Source organism: Drosophila pseudoobscura, chromosome 3, assembly GCF_009870125.1.
Source record: "Drosophila pseudoobscura strain MV-25-SWS-2005 chromosome 3, UCI_Dpse_MV25, whole genome shotgun sequence".
Lineage (NCBI taxonomy): Eukaryota > Metazoa > Arthropoda > Insecta > Diptera > Drosophilidae > Drosophila > Drosophila pseudoobscura.
This window is the reverse complement of record NC_046680.1, coordinates 16,008,973-16,036,938: the sequence shown is the minus strand read 5'-3', so window position 1 is coordinate 16,036,938 and position 27,966 is coordinate 16,008,973. Positions and strand designations below refer to the sequence as shown.

The window sequence follows — 27,966 nt, the reverse complement described above, 5'->3', positions numbered from 1 at the left end:
TCATACCTGGGGACTGGCTCCGGTTCCCCACTCACGGCATTCGCGTTCAAACCTTTGCGTCGCGTGGTGCGCTTTGCTTTGATAAAACAACTGCAACTCTTTTGTACTAAGTATGTAATGTAATGTACGATACGAGAGTGTCGCGGAGCGCGGCCGATTAGTTTACTGAGCGGCCAGCGCAGCATCGCATCGGACCCGACCGTAGTCGTTGAAGCGAAAACTGTGAAGGGCAGGCAGCAGCCATAGGGCAGCCCCAAGCCTTGTCCCAAAACTGAAAACTAAAACTGTTTGAGTGTTCTGAGTGTGTATGTGTGTGCTGCGATCGCTGTGCACTCCTAGTGGGTCACTGGAGCGTGCGATATGCCCAAAGCGGCGAGAGAAACATGCGACTCATGCGCTAGCTCCGAGCCAGCGAAAATAATGTCAGTGGAGGGCTCCGGTGGCTTGGGTGACGGCTTAAAAGGGTGGAGGTGGACGGACAGGTGTCAATGTCAGTCGAAAATGCCGTTTGCTTAGCATGGAAAACCTTTGCACAGCAGCGAAAACGGGCACCGGGAACACAGAGTGGAGTCCGCGAGTGTGAGTGTGAGTGTGAGTGTGAATGTGAGAAATGGCAACAGTTTGCTCAACCCGTGCACTTCCGCTGGAACTCAATCATTTCCATTGATTTTTGAGTGTGTTTGGACTTTTTTCACATTTGTTTCTTGTTAGCCATGGCTGTGAAAACAACTTTTACAGAGAAAAAAATAAAAGCCATTTCACCCGTAAATTGAAAACGAACAAAAGCCGAGTAACAACGCCGAAGAGGAAGAATGGGAAGCAGGAGGAGCAAGAAAGAAAGAGAGACAGATAACCAAAACCAATCGGACGGCATCGGTTAACAGTATTAAAGCAGCGACTGGACTGGCGTCTGTGGGGCCAACTTCCGTTCGTTTAAGCAGATTGTTGGTGGTGCTTCTGTAGCTGTTGTAGTGGGAATTCCGCTAGGTGAAAAGGGGGAGTGGAATGGAAACCTTGTGGTGCACCACGAAAAAGAGACATCAAGTAAGGCCCGAAGTTTTGAATACTCTTGTGGATCGATCATATGATCATTTATTAACACAAATCCGGATAAAAAGACGGATGATCGGAAGTACAGTGGAAGTATCGGAAGTATATACCCTCTGGAAGGGTATATACATAGATACATATATGTACATATATACAAAGCAAAGCATCGCATCATTGGCATGGAGTGGCTCCTCTGACTAATTTCCCAATGAATCGGCAGTTGAGTTGCGGCTGCGCCCTGCGGCTCTGCCCCTTTTTCTGTGTATGTATGTGTGGTGCCACCAGCAGTGGCAATTAAAGCTGGAAAAGAGTGTGAAACCGTTAGTAAAAGTTACATTGATACCTCGGAAGACACTGACTGCTGTGGGCCTACTTCCAGCCCCCTCGCGACGGTGGGTGCCAGAGCCACATCAATCATGTGGCAAATATTTACACAGGAAAAAATGCAGTCATAATTAATTGAGAGACTCCTTGAGACTCTCCCCCCGTCGGCGGTGGTTCTCCGGAAGGGGCACGGGTGACGTGACGGTGACCCATTTGCCGGCGACCCAATTGCATTCGAAATCGTTGTTTAATTAGTCAGCAGATTAGTTACTGTAACAACTTAATTCGACATGCCATGCGAATGCGGCAAACAATTGTGTGAAAATTGCACAAAACTATCTCACGGATACTCAGAGATACGGAGGGAGGAAGGTGCACACGGGTAACACTGTAGCATTGAGCAATGCACTTGGATTCGAAATCAATTTCTGTTGACCAACTTCAACAAAACTGCAGCCGACTGAAAATGATATGCAAAACGGATTTGGATTTGGATTCGGATTCGGATTGGGAATCGGCTTTAGAGCGGGGATATGTTGCAACTTGCAACTTGTCCGGGCTAAATGCATTTTTAATTGCCGCATTGTTTGAAAAATGCACATCATGCTGTTGCACGGGCCAAAATGACCCCTCCTCCCCCCCGTTCGACCAAATCAGCAGGAAATCCCATTCAGAGAATTTCAACATTTGGCGTTTTCACCAAACACGAAATTTCTATGGCCAAGACCACTTTTGCTGCCTGCTGGCTGGTTGGCTGCTGGCTGGTTGGCTGCTGGTGGACACTGAACAACAAGTGCGCCGCTGTCAGCTGGGCCGAAATGCGATACGGAATCGTAATCATCTTGTTTCTCGGTTCGACTCGGTTCGGTCTGTCTAGTCTGTCTTTCCGTCTGCCTGTCTGTCCACAGTCAGCGTTTCATGTCATCCATTTAAGTGGCCAACAAACCCGAGCTTGACTGGAGCTGCCCAAGAATTTCTCTTTTCGAATTTTGTGGGATTTTTGCCTCGGGGCTTTGCCAAATAATTGTACACACACACTCGTCAGGTTGATTTGATAGAAGATGCTGTTGAAGATGAATGGCTGGCCACGCCGCTCAATCCGCAACATACTAAATCCATGGATGAGCTTTGTTGCCGTGTTGGGAATCACTCTCTCCCTGGCCATCACCGTCACATGGCCCAAATCGATGCACTTCCCGAAATTACCAAATTAATTGGCCCAAATACGAATACGTGCCCCGTCCTGGTGCTGGCAATTTACATATTTGGGCGTGCGGGCCAACAGAGCCGGGAATGCATATTTCATGCGAGTATTTCTTATTGGGTGCAGCAGATTTCAGTACGGATTCGATGGTGACAGACAGACAGACAGATAGAGAGAGAAGGGGAGATCTATATCTGTGCAACACAAGCAGTGACGTCAGGGCCTTTGAATTGGGGGGATGATGGGCCCAGCGTTCTGGCTCTGAAGAATCTGGCAATCTGGTTATCTGGTTATCTGGGCTGCCGGGCTGGGGGCGAGAAGTTCGTTATCTTCTGCTGAAATTTGTTTATGGGTCTCTCGCCGTAAAAATAAACCGAAATTCCTTTGATTGCAGTACGAAACCGAACGCTCACAGGCACACACAATACCCCCGCACCGCCTCCGATGGCAAGACTTGAATTTGTGTATCGCGGGACCTGATAAGCTGCTCCATAAGCAGCGTTTTCGTGCTTTGGAGCCCCCAAGTCAAAGGCAGTTGAGGCCCGCTTCCAGGGGCAAAACAATGGCGGCATCTGGCGCGTAATTAACACACAAAAAGCAAAAGGCAAAAAGTAACAAACGAAACAAAACAAATTTGTTTTGGCAAAAGTGTTTCATGTGCGCGACAATTGCGAAGAATGAGATACGATACGATACCCGTGCATCCCATCCCATCCCATCGCGTCCCGTGAGAGTGCGTGTGGCGTGAGTGCGGAAATGGCCCAATGCCTGTGAAAAGCGCGAGAAAATCACAAAGAAATCGTTCCGTACCAAACCAAAAACAAACACCAAACACCAACGAAAAACAAGAGTCCACATGGCAGGCGAATCCCCAGCAAGCAACAGCTCCGAGAGCAGTCCTGTCCAGCGGCAGTTGAACGGCAGCGTGGACAGTGGCATAGCCGTGCTGGAGGTGCTGGAGATGGAAACGCCGACGCTCAGGCGGCGCCAGCGGCTGCAGCAGTGCCAGCGCATCCTCCAGGTGCTGCAGCGAGACCATTCCACCCACAGGCTGCTGCGCGATAGATTAAGGTGAGTATTTGCTCCCAGAACGGAAGCAGCTGAAGCTGCAGCTGCAGCCGAGGTGGGGCTCGGCTTGGGTGCGCTTCGAGTGAGTGACTGGCTCGTAGCCCACAGTCTGCGACCATTTGTTGCATGCATCTCCGTTGCAAGCGACGGATATCAATTTATGCACAATTGCCGACCTCAAAATGAAAATAATGACAAAATCTCAGACGCAGTCGGGGGAATCTTTCAGCCAGAACTCCGATTCAGTGAGTACTTGGGCGGCATTGGAATATTGAAAGCTTTTCTGGGAATCTGTTTATACGATTGCCACAGCGAAACTGAGTCTGAGGCTGAGTCAGCTCTTCTTTTGGCCCCAGAGTCCACTGCCGCAGCTACCCCACCAACGAAACGATTCCCATGTAACTCCGAGTGGCACTGAAATGAGTTTGCCATTTGCACAGGGAACCATGAATGAGTCGGAACGAAATGGGAGACCCATCCAATTTGTTGGCAACTCTATTTCAGAATAATCTAATTACGATAAATGTACATTTGTACAATTAGATGTTCATACATTTACAGATCCAGATACTTATTTACTCCATTGCGTGACCCTTTGCCCTTTCTGAGATCTATAAAATAGAGATCATCGCCAGCTTCTAGGGTATCCAACATTCGTAGGTAGTAGGCCTAGACCACAGACCCATTCCGTTCGCCACTCCATGTTTGTTTCGCTTTCCAACGCGCGTCTTGCTGCCTTGCCTACGGAGGGGAGCCACAATCTTATCGAGTATTTCATAATTAATTTGATTAATGCCAATTAATTGCCGTAAGCTTTGTATGGCCAATGGCGGGGCCAATCGATTTCGGATATTTTCTTCGGGCCAAACTGTGGTCATTAGCCGCCTCGGACATGTGACTGGCGGCTGGCAACGCATTCCATAGCTGCAGTGGCAGCGGCATTTGCATAAGGCCATATGAACCCATCGGGGCTGGACTGGGCTTTCTGTCTCTTTGCCGCTTTCTTAGGGGGATTTGCGGGCCATGCCCCCTCTTGTTGCATGAGCAGCAGCAAACCTCGGACCCAGTTCGCAATTGCGGCCAGTTCCGAATTGGTTACTCGCCAACAACGCACATCAAATCCAAAAAAAAAAAACAAAAAGTCCCCAAAAAACCCAACCATAAACCGTATAAATAATATCAGGCCAAAGAATACAAATACTATCATTCGTAGGCCCCGAATATGTGATATAACCGCGGAAATTGTCTTGACACTTATCTGCGAATTCGGTCACCGCGCTTCTTCGCTACCTTTATATACAGATACAGATAGAGCTACAGATATATATTTATCATTGTCCGCGAGTGGAGCTCTTATCAAATCAACAAAAGGCTTATATGGCGAACCGCAATAACGAAATGGGCAAACAAAATTCCCCCCCTCCAATAGCCCACTTATATATTACGGTTATACTCGTATGTACAAACGGAAAGTAAACAATCCAAATAAAACTTGGCTAAAACAAACCTGTCGCCGCTCCAGTCGTAGTCGCAGTCCCAGTCCCAGTCGCATTCGCATTCCCAGTCGGAGTCAATCGTTAACTTGAAGATCGTTTCGAGTGGAGGGAGCCCTTAGTTCAGTCCGCGCCTCGTGATTTTAATCTGTTTGGTTTGGTTTTTGTCGCAGTCGGAATTGTTTCAAATATAGCGTCATGCTTTTGGGATTGTTGTCGTTTTCGGGCTGAGATTGTGCTGGGCGGCGGGATTGACGGACGGACTGCCGGGGAGGTGGTGACGGCAATTAGCGAGTTCATGTGGCAAACACCTCGAAAGAATCACGTACCGAAAGAGTATATTTCCCAAAAGTGATTGATTGTAATCGTTGTTTGTACACACTACAATATATGTACGGACGCGTGGAAACAAAAGCGGAGAAAACCCTCGAAATTGTGTGGTAATTATTTATCCAGATATTGCTCAGTGAAGTTCACTGCGTGAGGTCTGGTCTTCTGTGAAGTCATAATCAATAAAAGTGAAGAAACACCGCATAGTTTGAGGCCCAGTGAAGTGAATTACACAACCAATAAAGAATCTTTTGTTTTGAAGCACACAAGCACACAGCAAACAAATGAATAATGCAAACCAAACCCCAAGAGCCCCCAGGATGTTATGCAACCCACACAGTGATCTCTGAAATCTTCTGCCAGAAATAGCGCCAATAGTCAAGCGATACAAACATACTCGATAAGAATCTTGGCTTTAATTAATGATAATCGCAGCGAAGTGCAAAAAATAAACACAAAAAAATATATTAGTAAATAAAAAAATGATGTATTCAATCGTGAGTGAAAAGAGATTGGGTGGAACTTTGAGTTATTGCAGTTTTAATCAATGTTTGATTAGATTAATACAAATTTTGGTTTCAGCCAGAAACGTGCTGCAAAAATACTTAAATTTCCAATAAGTAGCTTGTATAGTAATTGCTTTTTTAAATATTATAAACTCAAATGCCTCACGAAGGGTACATACCCCACCCCACACACCTTCGCGTATAAGCCTTCTGATAAGACTCCCTAAGGCCAAAGTATGAGTATGCGGCCGAAACAAAATAAATCGAGACACGGACAAGGCCAAAACCAAGTACGTGAAGTACTTGGAGGAGAACTTTTCTGTTCTGTTCTGTTCTGTTCTGATAATCCAAAAGTATTTGCGATTGCACTCTTTTAGTTTTGTCAAACCTTTGAGAGGAATATATTTAGAGTTACGTCGCGACGGGGGCTTAAACTATTGCGGGGGGAGAGAGGGATCTTGCTGTGTGCGAGTGTGTGCTTCGAATGCAAATGCTGCCAAATCGTTATTATTGCCGTTATCGAACTCAATGTCACCTCCGCAGTGCTGCAAGCGTTTGATACGCCCCTACATACGCCTCATGCAGCTGCCAATCTATCGTCCCGCAGCCGCCAACCTGCTGCTGGGCCTGACTTCGGTGGTGGGACTCGTCGGCGGGGCCTACCTGCTGCAATGTGGCGCCCAGCGTCTTCTTGGGTGAGTTAATCGAGTAGAGTAGCGATAACCAAATGAGTGTGCCCCCGTGTGTGAAAGTGTGTGTGTGTGTGTGAGAGTACTGGAGGGCACACGTACGCGAGCGTGCAGATGCCAGCAGATGCACTCGCACATATTGGCACAACCACAGATGCAGATGCAGATGCAGATACAGATACACTCACGGATGTAGGTGCAGATACATCCCGAAGAGATAAATACTGGCAGTGAAACTGAAACTGAACTTTCCGAGCTGCAGCAGCAGCTTCAATTCGATTACGTGTCCATCGTTTCGCATGACTTGATTGCGATTGCGTGTACGAAGAAAGCAAAGAAAAGTGCAGAGGAAAAGCATTTCGCATTTAAAGAGATTTGACATAATTGTTGCCATTTTTATGCTTGGCACAGTTGCAACTGCTATTGCTGTTGCCTTTCTATGGTCTTTCCTCATCTCAGTTGGGCATCCAGTACGTACGTAGCTTCGCCTTAATTAAGGATTGCGTAAGAGGCATCAGGCCGCCAGCTGCAGTGTATCATGGTGGCTCACAAATTCATTTTGCACCCGTAAATGCTTACGGATAACTGTACCGTTGGCCGTTTCATAACACTACCTGTTCATACGTTACTGTCCATTCAATTGACTTGTGGCCAAGACGAATTTGGCCATCCGGCTAAAAAGACAGAACCAAAGACTTGCGACGAATGGCAAACGGAAATCGTTGGCCAACAAAGGGCAGAACCCGCTGCTGCCGCTTCCAGTCTTACTCCACAACAACAACAACAACAAAAGTGTCACGAAACGCCAATAACAATTAGCCGCCCGCAAATATTTGCCTTTTGTCACTAGCACTAGTCAATGACAACTTAATTAGCCGTTATTCTTATAATATTCGAATGTTATACGACAAGTGAAAATACGAGTAGGGGTATGCGAGTTTTAAACATATATGTCTGTACCTAGTAAAGAAGTGTAGAATTTAACCTTGGCTGGCTGTTTCATTGAGCACAATATTAGCCGAAATAGACGAAAGCTGTGTTTTCCTTTTCTCTATTCAGAGACAGAAAGTTTCACGACAGGTTGCATTACAGTGCAATAGAAACCAAAACAAGTTCCGAAATTGTCGAAAGTCTAGAAAACAAAACTAATGCTGATCGTTGTCGCATTTTAAACGGAGATAAACAGACCTATTCTGCGTTTTAATATACCCGTAGAGCTGAGTAAACTGAAACGAGTTCTTGCATTTGTGATCCGGTTGAAAGTAGATTTGAGAGTGAGAGCCATCAAAAGCCAGTCCCAGTGACAAATTGTATGCATAACCACAGTCGATTAGAAGCAATACTCCTCAAGGGTACGAAGGGGTAGTACTTGCCTTCTTCGATCGAAGAAGTCACCACCTGGACACAAAGACACAGGTCCGACGATGAAGACGATGCTAGAAGGCGGCCAGATACGCTAGTTAGCCGGAATAGGGCCAAAGTACGCTGGCATATATAGATCTCATCCCTGAGTAATGGTGGTGGGCCTTTTAGCCCGACTGTTCCTGTCCATATCCAACCAACAAGGGGTCGGTTAAGGTTGTAGCTTGCATCTGGAGATGGCCCAGAGCCATAGGAGTAATTTTTGTAGAATATTTAAATGAGTGTCAACCGTCCTTTAGAAAATACATTTATATTCTTGATCTGCGTCGAAATCAAAATCGTTTCATTTTAAATTTTTCGCGGAATATTCAAAAATGTTGCGCTAAAGTTACCAAATGTTGAGCAACTTTTCGAAAATTTACCAAAATGTTGCAAAGCGCCACTGTGAAACTTTGCTACATGGACATGAGCTGGCATGTAGATATTTAGCAACAAATAAAAACACGTTGGTTAGGCGGTAGCTGGAGAGGGGATATTGAAGATTACTCAGGGTGAGGGGATCGCTATGTCGTAGGCTTGTTAGTTAATTTCTAAAACTGTTTTATAATATCTTTAAAGTAAGGGCCTCAATCTAATAAATGATTGTTCTTCTGGCGATACGGGTAATTACTTTCCAGCCCCAGAAATCCTCCATTATGCTGGCCAAAATTCTGCGAAAATTGAGAACATCTTGTTCATCCCGACTAAGCCATTCATCTAAGCCAACCCAAACAGAACGAGACAGAAACAGGGCCACTTGACGATTTCTCGGGCTGAGAAATGCTAATGGGATGTGCCCAGCTTACATATATTAACCCAGATACTTGAGTCAGATTTCAGGGGAATCTGTAAATATGAGAGCTGTCGCATCATCTTTCTCTTTGGGAATTTCCCAGCTGATGCTGTCGCCATTTATTCGCGAATCTAAAGACTATTCCAGTCACCATTCGATTGATTCGTTGAGGTTCCCCTCAATAATGAACGGCTTGGAGCATGCATAGATTTAAATAGACAGACAGACAGACAGCTAACTCGTTTGCGGAATGTTTCTCACAATTAGCATTTGGAAATTAATGAAGTTCAGGCCGAGACACATAGCTGAAAAGATTGCCAAAAATTAATTTATAGACAAATGAATGCATATGCATACGGGTATGAGGCCCGAAACGGTTCCTGCTTGACCAGATGTCTACATGTTTGCGGATAAATCAAGGAAGAAAGGCGATAGATGGCCAGCGAAATATGCCTAGTCACGGCTGATTCCGCTACGTAGACCCGTTGGGCTGGTTTTCTATACAGGGGGAAGGGGCGTAAGGTAAGGTAAGCTAAGGCCTTCTTCTCCAGAGTTCACAATTGAATCTTACGTCATTAACGAGTTAGCTGCCTGTCTGCCACTCTCCCGAACGCTGCCACTGCCACTCTCTCTCTCTCTCTCTCTCTGGGTAGGCTTCTCTCCCCAGACATGAAACCGGCACGGGCATGAGACGGAGAGACGACTGTCACTGCTCTGACTGAGGCTCACTCGGTCTCAGCTGTTGCCCGCTCAGAGCCAACTGCGCACAACAAAGGCAAACCTTGTCCGAGAAAGTTGTCAGTGTCGGAGTGAATCCAAATTAATGTGCTTCCAATCGAATATACATGCAAATCGGCGAAAACAGTTTAATTCGAGTGCCATGCCAAATCAAAGCAAACAAAGCACCAAACATCTCTTGACAAGCAACTCAAATACCTAGCACACTAAACACCAAACAACACTAAAAACCAAATCAAACCAATTAAATTCAGACCAAACCAAACCGAAACCAAGAAACCGATCAATTCCACAGAAGCCATCGCAGCTATAGACCTCCACACCCAAGGGAGTGAGAGTGTGCGATAGAATGGTGTTCGCGTCCGTAGTGGTGTGCCAGGTGGAGAAATTGATCTGCATGCCAATCAGCTTTGCCGTATTCGCCTTCCTGTTCATGGCCTGCGCCATGGAGGTGGTTCTGCTGAAGATGACCACCAGTGACCCGGTGTTCGGGCGGCCTCCCGACGACGGCGACGAGGCCGGGGACGACGAGTCCGAGGAGCAGATCTACTACGAGAATCTCGGAAACAACTACGAGCACTGGGCACGCCGTCGGATGCGATTCCACCAGCGCCACCAGCAACAGCTCCAGCAGGAGGAGAGCCAAAGGCAACAGCTGCTCGTATAGGTGTAGCTGCAGCATTGCGAATCGGTTGGATATCGGTTATGACTGGTTTCTTCTGTTTTCGAAATTATATGGTGTATAGTATATGGATATGGATAGCGACGAGGGGAGAGAGTCTAATGATTTTGGCACTGTGAGAACTGCATATCTATGCATATCTAGATATATAAGTAGATATCTCTGTAAGTACATACATATAAGTATGTGCATATGTCCTACGAGAGTAGTTTGTAAGCCGTGTGATATGCTTAGTTATTCGATACCTACATACATAGATCCTAAGTGACGCGAATAAATCTGGCTATAAAACTCAATTCGACTGATATTTCGCTTGCCCCTGGTCCAACTGGTTTTGCCTGTGGCTTTCCTCCGCTTATGCAATCTGCTAGATGGGGGCGGGGGGGATAGGCGAGAGAGAAAGTCCATTGCTCGATGCTCGATGCCCCTGCAGTGCGGGACTCTCAGACTCGTAGGTGGAGATCTGGGCAACTGGAATTTTGTCGACTCGACCAGGCGCTAATTGTCTCTAACGGCAGAGCGCCATCCAATTAGTTGATTTCCTCATGTTTTTCAGCAGTTTGTTTATCTTAACCTGACCTTCTGCTGGTTGAACAACCCCAGCGATTTCGCAGAACTGACCTGACTAATCGCCATGTATCGAACTAATCGAACATTCTCCGTGTTCTATGAATTCTTTCCAGTAAAATAGCCGATAGGAAGTGGAAGAAGGAGGAAGCCAGGGAGCAGCAGAGCTGCAATGTCTGCTGTGCAGACTTGGACCAGAGCAGTCCCAAAACGTAAGTCAACCTCCAGCAAAAGACCCCCTCAGCGACTCAGTTAGGGATCGATCTGTATTTTTCAGCTATGTGACATGCTGTACATGCGGAAAGTACGTTTGCCGCGGCCCCAAGTGCGCTGACTGGCGGCCCAAGGATGCCGACTGGGAGTGCCAGCTGTGCCACAGCTCCAAGGAGTCGCTGGCCCACACCTCCTCCTGGGTGGCGGAGCAGATGTCCTTTAACCAGCACAAGTTCGTGTATCCGATGCGGGCTCGCAGCGAGGTCTACATACCCATCACTGGCGATGGTGATGGCGATGCCAATGACAGCACAATGCGTAAGGAGAGACCCCATAAAAATATCCCTAACGTGTTTATAGAACGCCAGACTTTGGTCCTTTGCAGACATTGAGAGCATCAGCCAGATAGGGCAGAGCGCTCATCTCGAAGAGCGCGCCAAAATACGTGCATATGTGGAGGAAATCGTGGCGGAGATGCTGGGCGGCAGTCTCGATCACATCAAAGTGGGACAATTGTCCAAAAGCGAAAACTGTAAGTACAGTTGCGAAAGTTGCCGGCCAGCGAAAGTTCGCTGCATACTTTTGGGCGAAGCTTTTGCTAAACTTTTTACCCACACATATACCCATAAACACACACACACCCCTCACACTCAAACTCACACATGCAAATGCAATGCAGACTTGCAATTCTTCCACAAATTTCATGCGAAACTTTCGAACCTGCTTATCAATGTGGAGAGCGACCTGCTCAAGGGAGGTAAGTCATCGGCTCTATCCAGTAATCGAGTAATCCAACGAATGCAATGTAATCGTTTTGAATGTAATCTAACCACTCGATCCTGCGTCCGTACTTGTACCTGTATCTCTATCTATATTTATCTGTATTTTGTGTTGAGCACGTAGAACCTTGCCCCAAATATGTATGTAACAGAGTGTGAGAATGCCGTCCATAAATGCCATAAAATAAATCTATGAATCAATGATTGGAGCTTTTATTGAATGCCAGTTGTAGTGCCGGCCAGCCTTAGTTTACTGGTAGTACAAATTGAGAGCCTAAATAAGCACTCTCTCACACACAGGGACAGGGACCCTGACAGACAGAAAATCGGAGTCAGATAAGGCTACATAGCTCTGATAAGGTGCTTTAGCTATTGAAGTGCCGACAGAAATAGCAACGGCTACAGCAGGGAACATTGTGATTACAACGCTTTGTTGGCGCCCAAGTTCTGTAGCCTTAGCAAGATGACAGACCGATATAGGCATTAATCATACGCACCGTAGCATTGCTCACCAACTGGTTCGAGACTCGATTCGGAGTCTGTTCAGTGGTGTAAATTTCTAGCTTACACGGCCATTTATGAAACTCTCTGTCTTAGCAATTGATTGACAGCGTCACGCTCGGAGCCAGGCGACTAATATCCACTAATTTGCGCGGCAGCGTGCATGTAAATCTCAAAGCCAAACTCAGCTGTTGGCCAAGAGGAGAGTCCGGTGGAATGGCCGGGCAGTGCCGAAACACCCGAGACCGCTCTGTGTAGGGTCCACACGCACACAGACCTACGAGAGCGAGCGTGTGTGTGTGTGTGTGTGTGTGAGAGTGGGTCTGAGTGAGCGGTTAGGCGCTCGGCGCTCGACAATCGCACGGAACCGCTTCATTTGCCAGAAGCGTCGCGCCGTGATCGTAACGTTAAACGAGCTCCGGGTACAGACACACACACACACGCTCACAGAGACTGAAGAAGATTCCGCCTAAACGGGAGTACTAGTGATAACGTATTATATTGTATTATGTGATATCTACAAGAATTTTGGCCAGCCGCAAAAAACATACATATGTACGTCCATCTGCAACCGTCTGCGGAGAGATAACGCGAAGAAGCTGTTGCTCAGTTATGAGTTATCGCCAACCTTGACCCCGAACCCGAAGCTGGCAAAAAAGTTGAGAAAAAAGAGACAGTTGAAACTCAAGTCTATAATCGCGAGGTAAAACAGGCAAGACGAGGAAGAGACCTCAATCAACGCTAATCAATATTAATGATCCCGAGTCCCGCTTATAGCTCCACTGTGTGTAACCCAATCTGAGATTAACAACAACAAAAAATCCATAATTTTTCGACGATGATCGCTCCTTAACGCTGTAGTTTAACTTTGACCTTAACCAATCAGAAAAACAAACCTCTCACCAAACTTATCGCAAGAAGTCGGCCCGATCCGAGCTGATGGAAAGTTATCGAGCCCCTCGAACCCCATCGCAGGGCTAAGCATTAAGCTAAGCATAATCAAAATGGAATAAAGTGATACTCGTAATCCGCTCAGTGATAATTACTTAAGTGACTTGCGCTGAACCCCTGAACTTTGGTCGCGCCCAGTCGGAGAATACAGAGGTGATCCGTGTGGGTCTGGTACTGGTTCTGGGTCTGGGTCTGGGCCTGTTTCTCTGCCTGTTTCTGGTGTTATTTTCACCGATGACTCGCATGCGACTATTTGTTTTTAATACGACAGTTTCTATCTTTGACATTTTTTGCACACCTGAATGACTAACGGCCTAGACATAGACCCGCCGACCATTCGGGCCATTCAGAGCATTCAGGCGGGCAGCCACCAATTGAATTGTTAGCAGACTTGGGCCGATAAAGAAATATGGGCGGCTTTGTAACGATAAATAGATAACTCCGGGCCATTCATTATTCATTATAAAATCGGGTATTTACCGCAATGCGACGATAGACTTAACATGTCAAAGGAAAATGATGAATATGCGAACTCGAATGCAAATGTGAATGCGAGCTGTGAGTATTCGCGATTTTCAGCATGAGTGGCGTTCGATTGGGTTGGGGACACCTGGCTGCTCAAGCGTTTAGGGGACTCGGTGATACACTTCTGTTTGCCAATAATTAGGGAGAAAACAAAACAATACAACTTAAATATTTGTTTGAAATAATTAACAGCTCGACCGGCAGTTATATCAATGAAAACTCCAAACAAAACCCCAACACACTCCATTCAGAAAGCAGACAGCGGCCGCAAGTGTAGATAAACAAACAAATAAACAAATAAACAAATAACAGATATCTGCGATTCAGCAATTTCATCTGTATCGCATATCGAACCATAACACCTATATAAACCAGTACTCGATCGTATGCATGCAGCATGGACTTTACTTTGGGCCTAATCACCGGCGTGTATGCCGTTCTGGCCGTTATTGTCTTTTACGTTGTTTACGTCATTGAGGTGAAATTAGGTATGGCTTATACACTCACTCACTCACTCACTTACTTTCTTTACCTTTCACACACACATACACGTATACAAAAACACCTAGAAGTAAGTTAATTTTCACTTTTATTGTATCGGACTTGGCTAACCAAGCATTCAACTAGTAGTAGTTTTGGCCAGCCAGCATTCTCGGTCAGATCCAATTGACAATACTGTGTCACACATGCTTTCAGATCTGCCGGCCATTGTCAATGGGAGCAACAGCAACAGCAACAACAACAACAACAACAATGGGGACTCCGAGTCTCTGGCAGACATCTCGCAGACCCGTCTACGGAGTCTCATCGAGACCATCATAGCGGAGACGCTGCGCAACAGTGCCCTGAGCGTGAGCGGAGCCGTCTCGGAGATCAGCCTGGACACCCGCTCGCTGGCCGCCGAGCTGCCGAACAATGGGAATGGGCTGAAGCGCCGACATCGCACGGAGCACTACTTCGAGCCGAAGATCTATCAGGATCTGCTGGCCACAGCGGTGCTCAATAAGGTGAGCCTTGAGCCTTACACTGACCCATGCCCATGCCACTATGCCAATATGCCACTATGCCACCTGTGGTACCACACATGACCTCTCCTCTACCCGTTGTCGACGGTCTTGTAAGCTGTGTGTACGGTCGTATTCTGGCCACTTCCGCCACGCGCTTCGTTCAGTTTTCGCTTTCATTCAACCCGCACTTGGCCGGCTTCGATTGTCCAGTTGCCACACCGATGAACCAGAACCAGACCACGCTAATTAGTTGCAGCCCATTGTCTCGACTGCTAAGACGTTTTCTTCAAGCAGCAGCACCACTCACAGTATAAGAATAAAATCAATCACGTCGCTAATTGGATAAATCCTTATTCTGGAAAATCAAAAATAGCCCATTTCGGAAGAGTTTCTACATACAGGCCAATACAAGACAATGGAGGATTCCGGTGATAAAGTAAATATTAGTTACGACACGATTGCGGCAATTGAAACGCCAAATCCATGACTCAGCTAACCATATCAGCCACCATTACGATTACGTATTCAGTTCTAATCAGGAAATCCTAAATCTTATCGCAACTTCCATCCCCAAACTTCGCAACGTGGACAGCAATCTGGTTCATACGTCACTGAACACGATCGATAGGACAATTTTTCAATAATTATTGATTATAATCGATGGCGCTGGGAGCACAACGAAACCTTTCGTTGAGTGTCGTTAAGTGGCGGACTGGATATGGCCGCGTCTAATCTGCTTAAGGGCCTTTTGTATCGCACTCATCGTGTTGACTGAACCACAGACGACTCTCTGGGGTTCAACAACACTTCGCTGCCCTGCCACAATGCCAAGGTCAATAGACTAACACAACGTTCCCGTTGTTACCTTTGCTGTTTTCTGTTCCACAGATTGCCGATAAGGAAGGGAACACAAGGTTAATATCGGAGAGCACACCAGACTTGAGTGGTCACCTCATTGATGAGAATTACAATGCCGAAGCGTTGAGCACCACGTCCGGTAGTTCCATTGAGCCCCGAAGCGATTGCAGCCTCACCGACCATGAATTGGCACTGGATGTAAGCTGCTATACACTCATATCCCCATAGTCCCCAGTATCGCCTGCTATTATTTCCGAATATTCCTCATTCCAGACTGGCAAATCCAAGTCCCTGCAGGCGGATTTGGAGCGTGAATCGGTTTTGAGTGATTATATAGCCGCCCACATGGTTCCCCTTCCGGACTTTTCGGCATCTGTTACTGAGTCGGAGGATGGTAAGTAATATACTACTCTCTAACGCTATGGTCCGGATCTTCCACCCCCATTCTCCAATCCCTTTTAGATGTTGGATCAATCTCCTCGAGCATGATCGGCGATGGCACTTGGGAGGATAACTGGCTATTCAAGAAGAAGCGCAGCTCCGTGCAGAGCTCGGTCACTCCGAGCAGCATTGGCATGCTGGTGCCGGCTCCCATGGAGAATGTGCGTGCCCAAATCGGCGATAGGACTGCGGACGAGGTCAGCGATCTGTCGGAGCTGGGATCGGATGTAGAGGACAATTCGCTTGATTTACTGCGCTGCAACGATCTAAACGATCGCCTGCTGAGCAAGCATCTGATCGGTGGCCAGAACACAAAACTTGTGCTAGACGAGCTCGTAGATCGGACCAGCCTGATCTCCCACACCCTTCCGGAGGAGCATGAGCCCGCATTTACGGAAACCACAAACACGTTCGTCGTAGCATCCTCTGCCGCGCCATCTGATATTATAGTTTCACTACCATCACCCATGGTGTTTCAAGATGACTCGATGAACGAGGAGCTGGTCCAGACTCCCATTGCAGGTAATTGCACTGCTACTTCCACTTCCACGTACCACAAACGTAGTACATCATCCTTACCCTTCTTAATATTGCGTTAACCCTCCCCTGTGATTAGACTGCATTAGAGAGCATCAATCCTAGATAGTCGATCCTAGTTGATCTTAGCTGTTTGAAGTCCGCAACCCTCCAAGTTATGTAGATCCTCAGCCCTCTTGTGCCTGATCTTGAAGCATCGACATTTAGCAGTCGTTTGTGTTACAGCCCAAGGCGAAACTGACGAACTGGCCAGCCTCGAAGGTTGCATTGGTTACAGCACAGTAGAATACATTGATGAAGAGCAGATGCGCGAAACCACGCCGTCAGTTATCGAGATACTAGCCGCCATTGCCTTGGGACCGATGCTAGCGGTCCCAGCATCGGAGCAGCCGGGGGTCATAACTCCGAGTGAGATGCATACACTCAAGGAGCTAAGCGACTTGGCGCTCGCCGAAATAAACGCTCGCACAATGGACTTGGCGCACCATTCACTTGACATCATAGAAGAGGAGAATATTGAATTAATGCCGTTCACCGGGAGTGTCTCACAACCTTCCACTATAAATGTCCATCCATCAACTCTGACAGACCCAACAACAAACCACCAATCTACAGAAACAACAGCCGCCCAGGAGCCAAAAGTGGTACCAAAACCTGCCATAGACAGTGATGCGCCCATACATAACCCATCGACAACAAAAATTCTAACAGTAGATAAACCAGCAGCATTGGATCCTCCGGCAGCAGTGGAAATCAGTCCTGAAACGGACACTGTTGCTGTTGATCCTCCTTCGCCAGCAGCAGCGGAAATCATTCCAGACGCAGAAACCGTAGCTGCGTATCCTCCCGCACCAGTGGAAATCATTCCGGAAACAGAAACTGTTGCAGTTGATCCTGCTCCTCCAGCAGCAGTGGAAATCACTCCAGCAGCAGAAACTGTAGCTGTGGATCCTCCAGCAGCAGCGTTGGAAATCATTCCAGACGCAGAAACGGTAGCTGTGGATCCTCCCGCACCAGTGGAAATCATTCCGGGAACAGAAATGGTTGCTGTTTATCCTGCTCCTCCAGCAGCAGTGGAAATCACTCCAGCAGCAGAAACTGTAGCTGTGGATCCTCCAGCAGTAGTTGAAATCATTACAGAACCTGAAACCGTAGTTGCGGATCCTCCGGCAGCAGCATTGGAAATCACTCCAGCAGCAGAAACCGTAGCTGTGGATCCTCCGGCAGCAGCGTTGGAAATCATTCCAGACGCAGAAACGGTAGCTGTGGATCCTCCCGCACCAGTGGAAATCATTCCGGAAACAGAAACTGTTGCTGTTTATCCTGCTCCTCCAGTAGCAGTGGAAATCACTCCAGCGGCAGAAACTGTAGCTTTGGATCCTCCAGCAGTAGTGGAAATCATTACAGAACCTGAAACCGTAGCTGTGGATCCTACGGCAGCAGCGTTGGAAATCATTCCAGACGCAGAAACCGTAGCTGTGGATCCTTCAGCAGCAGCGGAAATCATTCCAGACGCAGAAACCGTAGCTGTGGATCCTCCCGCACCAGTGGAAATCATTCCGGAAACAGAAACTGTAGCTGTTGATCCTGCTCCTCCAGATGCAGTGGTAATCACTCCAGCAGCAGAAACTGTAGCTGTGGATCCTCCGGCAGCAGCATTGGAAATCACTCCAGCAGCAGAAACCGTAGTTGTGTATCCTCCGGCAGCAGCATTGGAAATCATTCCAGACGCAGAAACCGTAGCTGTGGATCCTCCCGCACCAGTGGAGATCATTCCGGAAACAGAAACTGTGGCTGTTGATCCTGCTCCTCCAGCAGCAGTGGAAATCACTCCAGCAGCAGAAACTGTAGCTGTGGATCCTCCGGCAGCAGCATTGGAAATCATTCCAGACGCAGAAACCGTAGCTGTGGATCCTCCCGCACCAGTGGAAATCATTCCGGAAACAGAAACTGTTGCTGTTGATCCTGCTCTTCCAGCAGCAGTGGAAATCACTCCAGCAGCAGAAACTGTAGCTTTGGATCCTCCAGCAGTAGTGGAAATCATTACAGAACCTGAAACCGTAGCTGTGGATCCTACGGCAGCAGCATTGGAAATCATTCCAGACGCAGAAACCGTAGCTGTGGATCCTTCAGCAGCAGCGGAAATCATTCCGGAAACAGAATATGTGGCTGTTGATCCTGCTCCTCCAGCAGCATTGGAAATCACTCCAGCAGCAGAAACTGTAGCTGTGGATCCTTCAGCAGCAGCGGAAATCATTCCGGAAACAGAAACCGTAGCTGTGGATCCTTCCGCACCAGTGGAAATCATTCCGGAAACAGAATATGTGGCTGTTGATCATGCTCCTCCAGCAGCATTGGAAATCACTCCAGCAGCAGAAACTGTAGCTGTGGATCCTTCAGCAGCAGCGGAAATCATTCCGGAAACAGAAACCGTAGCTGTGGATCCTTCCGCACCAGTGGAAATCATTCCGGAAACAGAAACTTTTGCTGTTGATCCTGCTCCTCCAGCAGCAGTGGAAATCACTCCAGCAGCAGAAACTGTAGCTGTGGATCCTCCAGCAGTAGTGGAAATCATTATAGAACCTGAAATCGTAGCTGTGGATCCTCCGGCAGCAGCATTGGAAATCATTCCAGACGCAGAAAAGGTAGCTGTGGATCCTCCGGCAGCAGCATTGGAAATCATTCCATATGCAGAAACCTTAGCTGTGGATCCTCCAGCAGTAGTGGAAATCATTACAGAACCTGAAATCGTAGCTGTGGATCCTCCGGCAGCAGCATTGGAAATCATTCCAGACGCAGAAAAGGTAGCTGTGGATCCTCCGGCACCAGTGGATATAATTACGGAAACAGAAACTGTTGCTGATGATCCTGCTCCTCCAACAGCAGAAACTGTAGCTGTGGATCCTCCAGCAGCAGCGGAAATCATTCCCGAAACGGAAATCGTAGCTGTGGATCCTCCGGCAGCAGCATTGGAAATCATTCCATATGCAGAAACCTTAGCTGTGGATCCTCCAGCAGTAGTGGAAATCATTACAGAACCTGAAACCGTAGCTGTGGATCTTCCGGCAGCATCGTTGGAAATCATTCCAGACGCAGAAACCGTAGCTGTGGATCCTTCCGTACAAGTGGAAATCATTCCGGGAACAGAAATGGTTGCTGTTGATCCTGCTCCTCCAGCAGCAGTGGAAATCACTCCAGCAGCAGAAACTGTAGCTGTGGATCCTCCAGCAGTAGTTGAAATCATTACAGAACCTAAAACCGTAGCTGTGGATCCTACGGCAGCAGCATTGGAAATCATTCCAGACGCAGAAACCGTAGCTGTGGATCCTCCCGCACCAGTGGAAATCATTCCGGAAACAGAAACTGTTGCTGTTTATCCTGCTCCTCCAGCAGCAGTGGAAATCACTCCAGCAGCAGAAACTGTAGCTGTGGATCCTCCAGCAGTAGTCGAAATCATTACAGAACCTGAAACCGTAGTTGCGGATCCTCCGGCAGCAGCATTGGAAATCACTCTAGCAGCAGAAACCGTAGCTGTGGATCCTCCGGCGGCAGCATTGGAAATCATTCCAGACGCAGAAACGGTAGCTGTGGATCCTCCCGCACCAGTGGAAATCATTCCGGAAACAGAAACTGTTGCTGTTGATCCTGCTCCTCCAGCAGCAGTGGAAATCACTCCAGCAGCAGAAACTGTAGCTGTGGATCCTCCAGCAGTAGTTGAAATCATTACAGAACCTGAAACCGTAGTTGCGGATCCTCCGGCAGCAGCACTGGAAATCACTCTAGCAGCAGAAACCGTAGCTGTGAATCCTCCGGCGGCAGCATTGGAAATCATTCCAGACGCAGAAACGGTAGCTGTCGATCCTCCCGCACCAGTGGAAATCATTCCGGAAACAGAAACTGTTGCTGTTGATCCTGCTCCTCCAGCAGCACTGGAAATCACTCCAGCAGCAGAAACGGTAGCTGTGAATCCTCCAGCAGCTGTGGAAGATGTAGAAACCGTATCTGTGGATCCTCCAGAAGCAGTTGAAATCATTACAGTCACAGAAAACGTAGCTGTGGATCCTCCTGCAGCATTGGAAATCACTCTAGCAGCAGAAACCGTAGCTGTGGATCCTCCGGCGGCAGCATTGGAAATCATTCCAGACGCAGAAACGGTAGCTGTGGATCCTTCCGTACCAGTGGAAATCATTCCGGGAACAGAAATGGTTGCTGTTGATCCTGCTCCTCCAGCAGCAGTGGAAATCACTCCAGCAGCAGAAACTGTAGCTGTGGATCCTCCAGCAGTAGTTGAAATCATTACAGAACCTGAAACCGTAGTTGCGGATCCTCCGGCAGCAGCATTGGAAATCACTCCAGCAGCAGAAACCGTAGTTGTGTATCCTCCGGCAGCAGCATTGGAAATCATTCCAGACGCAGAAACCGTAGCTGTGGATCCTCCCGCACCAGTGGAAATCATTCCGGAAACAGAAACTGTGGCTGTTGATCCTGTTCCTCCAGCAGCAGTGGAAATCACTCCAGCAGCAGAAACTGTAGCTGTGGATCCTCCGGCAGCAGCATTGGAAATCATTCCAGACGCAGCAACCGTAGCTGTGGATCCTCCCGCACCAGTGGAAATCATTCCGGAAACAGAAACGGTTGCTGTTGATCCTGCTTCTTCAGCAGCAGTGGAAATCACTCCAGCAGCAGAAACTGTAGCTGTTGATCCTCCAGCAGTAGTTGAAATCATTACAGAACCTGAAACCGTAGTTGCGGATCCTCCGGCAGCAGCATTGGAAATCACTCTAGCAGCAGAAACCGTAGCTGTGGATCCTCCGGCGGCAGCATTGGAAATCATTCCAGACGCAGCAACCGTAGCTGTGGATCCTCCCGCACCAGTGGAAATCATTCCGGAAACAGAAACTGTTGCTGTTGATCCTGCTCCTCCAGCAGCAGTGGAAATCACTCCAGCAGCAGAAACTGTAGCTGTTGATTCTCCTGTAGCAGTGGAAATCATTTCGGAAACAGAAATCGTAGCTGTGGATCTACCAGCCGCAGGGGAAATCAGTCCTAAAACGGACACTGTTGCTGTTGATCGTCCTCCGCCAGCAGCAACGGAAATCATTTCAGAAGCAGAAACCGTAGCTGTGGATCCTTCCGTACCAGTGGAAATCTTTCCGGGAACAGAAATGGTTGCTGTTGATCCTGCTCCTCCAGCAGCAGTGGAAATCACTCCAGCAGCAGAAACGGTAGCTGTGAATCCTCCAGCAGCTGTGGAAGATGTAGAAACCGTATCTGTGGATCCTCCAGAAGCAGTTGAAATCATTACAGTCACAGAAAACGTAGCTGTGGATCCTCCTGCAGCATTGGAAATCACTCCAGCAGCAGAAACTGTAGCTGTGGATCCTCCAGCAGTAGTGGAAATCATTCCGGAAACAGAAACTGTGGCTGTTGATCCTGCTCCTCCAGCAGCAGTGGAAATCACTCCAGCAGCAGAAACTGTAGCTGTGGATCCTCCGGCAGCAGCATTGGAAATCATTCCAAACGCAGAAACCGTAGCTGTGGATCCTCCCGCACCAGTGGAAATCATTCCGGAAACAGAAACTGTTGCTGTTGATCCTGCTCCTCCAGCAGCAGTGGAAATCACTCCAGCAGCAGAAACTGTAGCTGTGGATCCTCCGGCAGCAGCATTGGAAATCATTCCAAACGCAGAAACCGTAGCTGTGGATCCTCCCGCACCAGTGGAAATCATTCCGGAAACAGAAACTGTTGCTGTTGATCCTGCTCTTCCAGCAGCAGTGGAAATCACTCCAGCAGCAGAAACTGTAGCTGTGGATCCTCCAGCAGTAGTTGAAATCATTACAGAACCTGAAACCGTAGTTGCGGATCCTCCGGCAGCAGCATTGGAAATCATTCCAGACGCAGCAACCGTAGCTGTGGATCCTCCCGCACCAGTGGAAATCATTCCGGAAACAGAAATGGTTGCTGTGGATCATGCTCCTCCAGCAGCATTGGAAATCACTCCAGCAGCAGAAACTGTAGCTGTGGATCCTTCAGCAGCAGCGGAAATCATTCCGGAAACAGAAACTGTTGCTGTGGATCCTTCTCCTCCAGCAGTAGTGGAAATCATTGCAGGGACAGAATCGGTGGTTCTGGATCCTACCGGTGCAGTGGAATTCATTCCGGAGACACAAACTAAAGCTGTGGAAATACCAGCTGTTGAAGTGGAGGCTAAGAGCGTTTCGGACCTTGGTCCGAATGCTTTAATCGACGATACGCAGTTGTTAAGTTGTGTTCCGAAACCGCTAAAAGAGTCAGATAACATGGACACATCATTATTGGAACCATCATCGGAATGCGTTCCAGCGCAAACATCCGTAGAATACACTAAGAGCGATAGTTCCGCTCTAGGTAAAGCGTCTCAAAAGTGCCTACGAAGACAGCCGAACATTCCTGACACAACACCGAGCGATGGAGACTCGGCTGCGAGACCCGTGCCTGTAAACCTCTTGGGGACCATTTGCAAGTTTTACATTAAAGACAAACGCCTATTGGCAACAATCGAACGCAGACGTCGACGCGCTCTGATCATGCACAAATACCTGAGCTCCTTTGATTCTATGGAGGAGACCATAGATGATATTAACGAGAGCCATCCCAGCCTTTTTAACGAATTGCACATGTATGCCGATGATAGTTTAGTTTCCAGTAGAGAGTCCCATATCCAAGTCAGAACCGAATCGGCAACCGTAGAAGAGGGAGTTATCTGGGATAAGTGGGATAATGCCAGAGTAGATAACACAGTGTCTTCAGTTCCTATATCCCTAGAAGATACCTTTGCAGAAGAGCTACCATCGCACTCCCATGACAGTAGACCCAGCGAATTGTACACAATAAATTTGGAAGATCCATTGAGTTTAGAGATTAGTCGTAGCAGAGAAACATTCTGTGATATAGCAGATGATATAGACATAGATTTGGAGACTGATTCAATCATTGTAGGTAGTTTGAGCGAAATCACGTATAATTTTATTAACGTAATTCTCTTCTCAGATCAATTAAGTTCAGAATCAAATCACAGCGATGAGAGTGCGCCGTCCACAAGCTGTGAGACCTTCAACGGAGACGGCGACTCTGAACAGGAGTTCGTTAGTCAGAGAGTTATAGTTTTGGACGAGCGCACGGCTAGGACTCCGTCGACAAACACTTACACTCCCAGCAACACCAGCTCTAATACCAACTCTAACTCCAACACACATCCCACTTACACTGAAACCACAACTAACCACACAAATCCGGGTAGACGTACTAACGGCAAACTAACAAATGGTTCCCTAAGATGGTCGAACAAGGCGGGTGCCGGTTCCGGTGTCGGTGCCGGTGCCGGTGCCGGAGCCTGTGCCATGGCACTCCCGAACGGTGGCCACCTGGTGGCCCAACAAAGCGACGTTGATGATGATGATGTTGTACTGTTGCGGCGCTTTGTGCCAGGTAACCCACAGACATGGCCACCACTGTCATCACTCGGTGTTTGTTGTCCTTACGTTGCTGCTGATTGCTTGGTCTTGCTTTCTTTCTTTGCTGTTCGCCTAGCTTATGTTAACTGTCTATTACGTGTCCTGCACAAAGCCAACAGCCACACAGACGATCCCATTGTTTCTAAAACCCACACACCCACCCCACTTGCAGGTTCCATTGCTGAGCGAGAGGTCAAGAAGTGGTACAATGCCGTCGAAATGCCCAACAACCCTTATGCGCCCGAGGCTCTGAAGCAGCGTATCAGTGGCACCCAGGAGCGGTACATGGATGTGCCAAATATCAGTCCCAGCGCCGAGCAGAAGGCTCTGGCCGCCGCCCTCACTGAAGATGGCGACCCGGCGCCACCATCAACCGACTACAAACGGTAAGTCCAGACTCATCCCCAAGCGGATTCCCCCCGTACATACATACATATATAACCATCCATCGATCACACAGCTACAGCCGCGACTACTACATCAACAATGCCCCCAATGGCACAGAAGTAAACGGAATCGTACGGAGAGCATCGTCCGGCGCAGAGAAGCAGCCGTCCGCAGAGGATGTTGAGCAGGACATAGTTATCACCGAGGTAAATCAACCAGAACCACTACCACCGCATGGCCGCATTTTAAATAGCGCTCAAAGTAACGCGCCTGACCTCTCTCATTGGACACTGTCCACACCAGTGCGCCGTAGCAGTTCGCTAAAATTCATTAACAAGCGTCCATCCCCCTCATTAACGCCCGTCCCCATCAATGACTACGAGCGTCCTTCCACTTCAGCGTCGCACTACCGCGACACGAGCTTAGGGCTAGACGACGAGGACTTTGATGTGCGCTCCCACCGCTCCTGGCGTAGCAGCATTGGCCAGTTTGGCTATGGGTCCGCCAGCACCCTGCCCAAGCGTCGCACCCAGTCCAGTCTGAGCCTGCATAGCAATGGGAGCGGGGTCTCCTTCAGCTCGTCCGCGTCCAAGAGGCGCCAGGCTGGCCCCTCGGCCGGGGTACTCACACAGTTCGAGAAGCAGTTGCTTCACAAAGACCTCAAGCGCAACAGTTTCCGTGCGGTGTCTGCCACCTCGAAGGATTTCGTGATGAATCCCCTATTCGAGAACGAGGCCAAGCTGGCGCTCAGGCCGGATACAGAGGACCCGGGGGACTCGGGAGTCGATAGCTGCCTAAACGGCTTCAGCGGTGCGGACGCGGACGCCAAGTACAGTAACAATAGTTTACTCTTCTAGATCAAGTGGTGGAAACAGGTTAGGCTAGGTCAGAAGGTCGGGTAGGATCGGGGTCGGGTCTATCGAGAGTTATACTCGTAGTTTATATTTGCCAAATCACGCATAGCTTAGTCAAATCATTGTTAATAAACACTAGTCAGTATAGAAAGCCAAGTTTCCCTGTATATACAAATGAGTGAAACGAAGAAGGGGCGGGTGTCGAACACACCACCCCACACACAGAATCTCCAGCACTGGAAGGCCTATGAGCCAAGGGCAGGGTCAGGTCATTCGTCACACCTTTCAGCCGCACCAATACGCACCAATCCAACAAGCTATGAGAATGTCTTGCTAGTGTTCTATCTATCTATCTAATTCGTAATTTTATTTAGAAAATATCTACGTAATGTAATGCTAGTGCCCTAGAGTATGAAAAGTTTGTTTTTTAATCATTATATTTTGCTGTTAATTTTATTAAATAAATAATACGTAACAATAGTTTCAATCTGTATGCACTCTGCTAACGATCTTTTTATAAACAACAACCCCACACGTACATATCGTATGCCTAGAAATATTTACAAAATATGCCTTAATTCCGAATAAAGCCAAACTATATGCAAACCAATAAAAACGCAAGCAATGAAACAAATGTTTTTAGTAGGTATCCCAACAAGCTATCCAATGGTGAGTACAGCCAAACCTTATTAATATTCAATTCAAATTTTCCCACTGTTTGGCGTTGCTTTTGGAATATGACTAACAGCATTTGTTTCAAAACAAACCATTTGAATAGCTGTTACTAATGTACTATTACGAGTGTTTGCATGATTCTGCTTGATCGAACATACTATAGATATACACCACACATCACATCCACTCGTACATAACACGCAGACAAACTTTCAACAATAAAATCACCAACTTTACCACACATACAAATGTACATAAATATACTAAAAATCCCACTGTTCTTCTCTCCGTTTGAATGTTGACTTGACCATAACTGCTTATGTACACTAAACCAACAATACACCCATCAACTAAACCAACTAAACCAACAACACACAAACCAACCTATCGAAACAAAAATGTCTTATCAAAAGGCGGCTCAAAACGCAAGCACAACTGCAATAGAGCAGGATAAGGAACAGGAATCAGTTGCGGCTAACGTTTACACGGCCTTGCCAGCTCAGGTATTTGACGATTTGCTAGAGACCCAGTCGAACCCATCGCTTCACTCCCTGCAAACAACGACAACCACCAGCGATGAATCCGAAACGGTGCGCGTCTACGACTTTAACAAGCAGGAGACCACGGTCATCAGACCTGCCCCTGCGGAGCAGCAGCCGAGCTCCTCCACGACATCATCCATGGAGTCAGCTCAGAGCGCGTCGGTGTCCTCTTCCTCCATAGACGCATCTGTGTCCAAAAAGCGTGAGCGACCAGTTGTCCTACAGTTTGGCCCTGCCGACTCGGTGCCCACAATCGGTTCGCCAGTGAACACCCCCACAAGAGGCTCAACGCCCCCGGCGTTCCGCTTTCTCCAGCCAAAACGACGCCTCATCGAGCCGAGTCAAGTGCTGTCTGTGGACGAAGATGATGTGGTGAGTAAATACTTTAAGGTAGGACGGGTTGATTCTACCACCTTAAACAATATGCATGACAGATGGAGCCTAATACACCCGTCGCCGAGAAGCCCGCCGTAGAAGATGAGGTGGTGCATGCAATGCCGTCAGTGAAAGCTCTGGCCCAGGCCTTCCTCTTGACTAGCAAAGCCCAGCAAGCCGAGCGACGATGGCGATCAAAGGTAAATCTGAGTAGATCTGTAGAATACGATATATAAGTATGAGTTTTCAAATGGACGTATAATTTCAAACAAGGTGCGGCTATCCTTACCAGCTGATACGTCAGACAAGTCTCCTACCTCCCTAGCACGGCGACACAAGCTGGAGCATGCTGTTTCCATGGCAGAGGTAGCCGATGAATCTACGATCGCCTCTGACTTATCATCCCTCGAAACGTAAGTTCTCTGTGTAGTTGAATAAAAGTTATGTTTTCGAGTTCTTTTCTACAATCACAGGGATCCATCTATTCAATCGGACGGTTCCACGAACCCACCTATCGCCTCTCCTGTGACCCCAGTCCCCGTACGTCATGGCTTTCTCCGGAGCAATATTGCTTTCTTTGAGAACTTAAAGTTTAAGTGAATAAGCGAAGGGGATGAGATGTGCCTCCATTGGTGGATATTCCTTGAGTAATATGCACGGTAATGGTAAAGCACTCCACGCATCGTCACCAAAAATTATGTGCCATGGCCATGGCCAGCATTTCCCAGCCAGAGACCTACCACACACACAACAATGTACTTAACTTCAATTGTTACTTGTAGTCCGTATTTATTATTAATAACTATTATATCCATGGATACTATTTTTTTAGCCCTAAGATATGTATTATGTATGTATGTACTTATAAGGCGTAACAGAGCTATTTAAAGTTTTACCAAGAAATGTTACATTTTACCCGTACGTGTTTAACTGTTGCATACTTCTAATCAATAAATCTTACATAGACTCAAAGCTCTTTTGGA

The 27,966-nt window shown here is 47.7% G+C and overlaps 2 protein-coding genes across 24 annotated transcripts; both read left to right on the top strand.

The window, feature by feature from the left end:
* Positions 1–5: 5 nt before the first annotated feature.
* Positions 6–27,955, top strand: M7BP (Myosin-7a binding protein). 23 transcript variants are annotated; one of them, XM_033378272.1, is made up of 20 exons: positions 6–110; positions 2,973–3,649; positions 10,962–11,057; positions 11,123–11,376; positions 11,444–11,590; positions 11,738–11,815; positions 14,511–14,821; positions 15,710–15,877; positions 15,953–16,073; positions 16,142–16,642; positions 16,883–17,812; positions 17,867–18,750; positions 18,928–20,736; positions 20,899–23,044; positions 24,323–24,536; positions 24,611–24,743; positions 26,480–26,980; positions 27,043–27,183; positions 27,257–27,396; positions 27,457–27,955. In XM_033378272.1, exons 2-20 carry the CDS (start codon positions 3,435–3,437, stop codon positions 27,581–27,583), a joined length of 8,916 nt encoding a protein of 2,971 aa, XP_033234163.1. In that variant the 5' UTR covers positions 6–110; positions 2,973–3,434; the 3' UTR covers positions 27,584–27,955. The 23 variants fall into 23 exon arrangements, with proteins under 23 accessions (XP_033234163.1, XP_033234158.1, XP_033234165.1 ...); XM_033378267.1 differs by having other exon boundaries at positions 17,867–20,736; positions 20,899–21,003; positions 21,058–23,044; XM_033378274.1 differs by having other exon boundaries at positions 17,867–20,736; positions 20,899–22,005; positions 22,438–23,044.
* LOC26532626 (uncharacterized) lies at positions 9,601–10,574 on the top strand. Its single transcript, XM_015184784.2, has one exon. It carries the CDS (start codon positions 9,946–9,948, stop codon positions 10,261–10,263), a length of 318 nt encoding a protein of 105 aa, XP_015040270.2. The 5' UTR covers positions 9,601–9,945; the 3' UTR covers positions 10,264–10,574.
* Positions 27,956–27,966: the final 11 nt, after the last annotated feature.